We start from the raw sequence: 5,115 nt of genomic DNA, 5'->3' as shown, positions 1-5,115 counted from the left end.
CTGAGCAATTTAACAAAGTAAAAAACAGTAAGGGCTGCGGTAGAGCGCCTGTTTAGCTGGAGTGAGCCCCTGGTCACAAAAAAAGAAGAACATTTAAAACATGACACATCGTATTTTTAGATCTTTATAGGATACAGTACGATCATCTAACACCTGTCTGCCATGTGTCAGGATGAAATCTGAGTAATTACATTTCCACAGCCTTGAACATGCATTGTTCTGTGTGCTGGGACCCTCTGGACTCTCCTGGTTGTTTTGAAATGTCTCCTAAGCTGCCGTGGGGCACAGCTACCCCAGGGCACCGGGAGCACGGGCGAATCCCTCATCACTGCACTTTGTCACCCCTTATCTCACCCTCTGTCACCTCCTAGACGCTGGTGATGTTATTTTCTCTCTGTGTGGAGGATTGCATTCATCTTCCCAAAGATTTCTCTCCTGGGCCAGGGATATAGCTCAGGGATGCATGCACCTGCCTGGCAAGCGCAAGGTCCCAAATTCGATTCCCGGTACCAAAAAAAAATCAAACCAAAGATTTCTCTCTGTTATATTTTATGAATGTGTTCACCTGTGACAAATGGGAAACGAGACCCCAAAGAGCTCTTTCCTGGAGGACAGCTACAAAAGCACCACATAGAGGCCACGTCCCTCTCCCCTGCTGACTGAGCCCCAGGGCCTTTGACCTCGGCACCAACAGGAAGAAAAATAACACGCGCTTGTTTGGTTGACCCTGCTGGTGGTCAGAGCCCAAAGGTCCCTCTCCGCCCCAGCAAGGTCATGGAGTGGCTCCGTGGCTCACCGTGCTGTCCAGCCGCAGGGCCCCAGCACCCGGCTTGTCAGCCATGTGTCGCCGCGCAGGGACTCCGCACAGCCACCTAACCACCCCGACCCAGGCCCCAGAGAATGGCAGCGCCAGTGTTCCTGTCCCCAGGGCCTTGGAGGTGCCTGTCCCACAGCATCCGCTGGGCCTTCTGTGCCTGGAGAGGAGGGGTTCATCCTGCAGCGTGGGAGCACGTCCGTTTATCCGAGAGAAGTTCATCTCTGTGTGCCTGCTGGGCCTGAGGTCACAGGGAGGCCTGGGGAAGGGGACGTTGGCACTGCATCTGGCTCCCCAGCCTCCAGCTCCAGGATACAGGTGACCTGAGGCCCCACCCACAGCTGCACGTGCTGGGTGCAGGAGCTGGTGACTGAGGCCCTTGCTGCCCCCAGCCTGCAAGCTAAGCTACCGGCCCAGTGACCGCGTGCAGGCTGCCTGGCGGCCCTCCACGAGCCCAGAACCGGCCAGCCGAGCTTCTCTTCTGCCTAAGGACTCTCCCAAGGGCCCTCTGGCTGCTCCAACGAAGGCCCCACGGGCGGGGAGTTCTGGGAAACGCAGTCTGGCGCAGCTCAGTGGACTCAGCACAGGCCCCCAGGAGGCCCTAACGCTGAGTGGGTGGGGGAGGGGAGGGCTGGTCGAGGGCCGCAGGCCGGGGTGTGGTGAACTCACGCTTCCAGCTGGAGGCTGTGGTCTCCACAGGGGCCCTCTCGATGGGGCCTGGGGGCTCTGGCAGCAACATCGTCCCAAGGCCCGCCGCTCTGCTCTGGAAAGACCCCAGGGCCGCAGCCCTCCTTCCTGAGCTCTCCCTGGGTCCCAGGGCAAGGATCCAGTGTGTAGGGAGACTCGGCCCTTCCTGCAAGGTGCCGGTGCTCAGAGGGCTGCAGAGGCAGCCAGAGTCTTTCTCGGATGCTTGGACCAGATGGGGGAGCTTGGGATCCACAGCAGTGGTGCAGAGGAGCTGCGGGCGGGCAGGGAGGTAGGAAAAGGTTCTCAGGCCTGGGACCAGGCTTGGACCAGGGAAGCACCCAGCGTGGGAGAGAAAATGCACTTCAGAGGGACTTGCAGGAGCTACTCGGTGACCATATGGGGCAGCAGGGCCCAGGCGCCGCAGCCTCGCCCTCGCCTTGGGGGCCGCTCTTGGTGGGGTGTGCAGGTGGAGGGTGTCAGCCTGCGGGGTTCAGCCAGACAGGTCCCTAGCAGCTGCCGCGCCTCAGCAAAAGCAGGGTACTTTCCCAGGACTCACAAGCATCTCCAAGAGGGGGCGACCGGATGCCTGGGCCACCCCTCTCCGAACAGCTGCCCCGCAAACAGCAAACCACCCCCACGTCCTAACACTCGTGCCCCTCCCTGGGCCTCAGCTTCCCTGCCTTCACCAGGCTGCGCTGCACGAGCTGTTGCACTCGCCCCTTGGGCTCCTGGTGCCCCCACTGCCCCCACTCCCATCCACCTGCTGTGCCCCCGGCTTCCAGGTGCTGCCGCGCTGTCCCGAGCCTCTCAGAGGGGCCATGCACTGACTGGGCACTGAGGAGGGCTGTGTCCCTCATGGCGAACGGGCATACCCTGAGGAGCAGTAGAGTCGTCTTCACCTTGCTTGGAGGCGTCCTGCAGGCCCCCGGGGCAAACAGCCTGGAAGGGAAGCCAGAAGACACAGATGGCGCCAGTCCTGGCCGGCAACCCCGGCTTGAGGACTTCAGTGTCTGGTGCGTTAAATCACAGGAGTAGATGCGCTGCTAAGTTGCCGCTGGCCCCAGCACTCGGCCCGTGTGCAGGTCCCACCTGCAGCGAGATGTGGTGTGTGGCTTAACCGGCACCAGTAACAACACTGAAAGTGCTTTTCTGGCCAGGCGAGGTGGCCAACACCTGTAGTCCCAGTTCTCGAGAGGCTGAGGCAGGAGGATTGGCACCAGTCTCTGGCCAGCCTGGGCTACATAGTGAGACCCTGCCTCAGCAACAACAAAGAAAAAATACTTTTCCATCCACTGCCCTGATGGTGGCCAGGGCAGCTCTGGAGGTCTTTGGGCAGGGTCAGCATCCCCAGGTTTCAAATGGGAAAGGGGCTGTCGAGCTCATAAGTGACCCAGTCCCGCCGGTGGCAGAGGGCCAGCTGATCTGCGGGCACACATGCCTTTTCACTCTGTGCCCGGGACGCCAGTGTGAATGAGCGGTTTTGGCTTTCACTGTGCGTGTGCTGCAGTGTGGACCCTACTGCCACCTGGGCAGTGCAGGACCTCCAGGACTCGAGTAGATGACCAGCTCGACTCGTGCGACTCAGAGCTTGGTGCACAATGTTCCAAAAAGTTAGTTGTCGGTTCCGAAAGCCACTGTGGAGGCCGCAACAATGACAGCAGCACGGCCGTCCTCTCAGCACTCAAGAGGCTACACAGCGAGCTCAAGGCCAGCCTGAGCTGCACAGCCAGACGCCAACTTGAACACAAAGACCAAAGGACAGTGACAGTGGCAGCAACCATTGGTCCCTCACCAGGTAGACCAGTTACCTCGCAGACTGTCCATGCACTTGGCTTTCTTTGTAGCCGTCTGGCTTTCTCTTTGGAGGGAAGCCTGTGAGGTTGGCATGAACCCCATTTTACAGGCATGGAGACGGGGCGACCGGGGCAAGAGAGGGAGCATGGCTGGGCGTGGGGGCGCACACCTGTGATCCCAGCACTCGGGAGGCTGAGGCTGCAGGATCGTTGCAAGTTCGAGACCAGCCTGGGCTACAAAGTGAGCTCAAGGCCAGCCTGAACTGCACAGCGAGACTGTGTCTCAAAAAGACCAAAAAAAAAAAAAAAAAAGCAAGAGAGAGAGAGACAGAGAGAGAGAGACAGAGAGAGAGAGAGACGGAGAGAGAGAGATAGCACGGCCAACAGGAGCCGGGATGTGGAGAGACAGCTAGAACTGCCGCCAGCCTGTCCCCAGCCTGGAGCAGCCACACCCACACATTCCTGCCTTTGTCTCCCCCAGATGAAATGTGTGAGGCTGCATTTCTTCCCTCTGGGTCTCTAGGAGGCTCCTGTGCCTCTGCTGTTCCGGGGTTTAGGAGCACACAGACTTCCTACAGCCCAGCCGCTGTTATTCTGCCTCTGTGGTCTCCGGGGAGAGCTCGCCCTTCTGCAGGATGACAGCTCCCCTTAGTCATCAGCTGGGGCTGACGTCAGAGGTCCCAAGGCGCCCACAGGCCGGGCTTTGGAGAGGCAGCTGGATTATGAGGGTGCTGGACCGACTAGTGGCCGGGTTGGGGCCTGCTCCCTGCGGAAGCGGGCAGTGAGGCAGGTGACCTGGAAGGGTTTATCTCCCTTCCCGCTCGCTTCCTGGCCGCCGAGAAGTGAGCGCCTCTCCTCCACCAGCCCCTTCGCCATGCGGTTTCCTCATTGGAAACCGGCGACCAGGGACTGAAACCCGGGCCAAAATAACCCTCTCCTCCTTCGAGCTTCGGGTGTCCCAGCAAGAGGACAGTGACTAAGACATCTGGCTTCATGACCAGAACTGCATGGAGGATTCCTACCACGGTTTTGCACAAAAATAAGAACATAAGGTCATGTCTCCCGTAGCATACTGTCCTGTTTTTGCTCCCCAGTCTGGGTGTGGAAACCGAGGCCCAGGCACACTTAAGGTCTGTACGTCTTCCTCCCTCACCCCGTCCCTGCCTGATCCACCGGACAGTGGGGCCTGGACAGCGTGGGGCCGCGGGGGCACTGCTAGTGTGAGCAGTGGCTGGCTGCCGGGGGCTCAGGCCAGCAGGAGAATCTGCCCCACACCGTAGCCTGCGCAGGGCAGGGGTCTCGAGCGTCCCGAAGCGGACCCCCCCCAAATTCGGAGACTCAAGGCGGGAAGAGCAGTGCTGCTGCGGGTGGAGATGAAGGCGCTGGCGGCCAGGACAGCCTGTGGAAGAGAAGATAGATTCTGGTTTGTCTGGAAACAGTGCAGGTTGCACTAGGATGGGCCAAAAGTCGCTTCCAGAACCCAACCCTAACTGCTACCTCGACCCTCACCCTAACCCTAACCCTAACTCAGGAGGCTATGACTGGGGGCCTGTGGGTCTAGTGAAGCAGCGGGGCTGTGGGGTGCAGACCCGAATGGGGTGTGTGAACAGTGAGGCCCGGAGGGCCCAGGGCCAAGCACATATGGAGCAGAGGACAGAGAGAGATGGGGAGAGGAGTCGCCGTCCCTGCTATGTGCTGGAAGAACCCAGGAAGAATGGCCTCATCATTTCCCTTCTCAGAAGGAAATACCTCGGGGCGTGGTAGCCCACGCCTGTAATCCCAGCACTTGGGAGGCTGAGGCAGGAGGATCGATGGGAGTTC

The 5,115-nt window shown here is 59.8% G+C and overlaps 1 protein-coding gene across 1 annotated transcript in view; it reads right to left on the bottom strand.

Moving 5' to 3' along the window:
- Positions 1–328: 328 nt before the first annotated feature.
- The window catches only part of LOC106147002, a 19,260-nt gene continuing 14,473 nt past the window's right edge, over positions 329–5,115 (bottom strand). The window contains exons 2-4 of the mRNA XM_013506433.1: positions 2,262–2,440; positions 1,484–1,772; positions 329–1,073 (exon numbers count right to left, since the gene is read on the bottom strand). Coding sequence (XP_013361887.1) covers positions 773–1,073; positions 1,484–1,772; positions 2,262–2,358 — 687 coding nt within the window. The 5' untranslated portion in view covers positions 2,359–2,440 and the 3' untranslated portion in view covers positions 329–772. The remainder of the gene's footprint in view (positions 1,074–1,483; positions 1,773–2,261; positions 2,441–5,115) is intronic.

Source organism: Chinchilla lanigera, unplaced genomic scaffold, assembly GCF_000276665.1.
Source record: "Chinchilla lanigera isolate Chin_1 unplaced genomic scaffold, ChiLan1.0 scaffold00110, whole genome shotgun sequence".
In the NCBI taxonomy this organism is placed as follows: Eukaryota; Metazoa; Chordata; class Mammalia; order Rodentia; family Chinchillidae; genus Chinchilla; species Chinchilla lanigera.
Note: the sequence above shows the minus strand (reverse complement) of the source record. Positions and strands in the feature narration are given on the sequence as shown.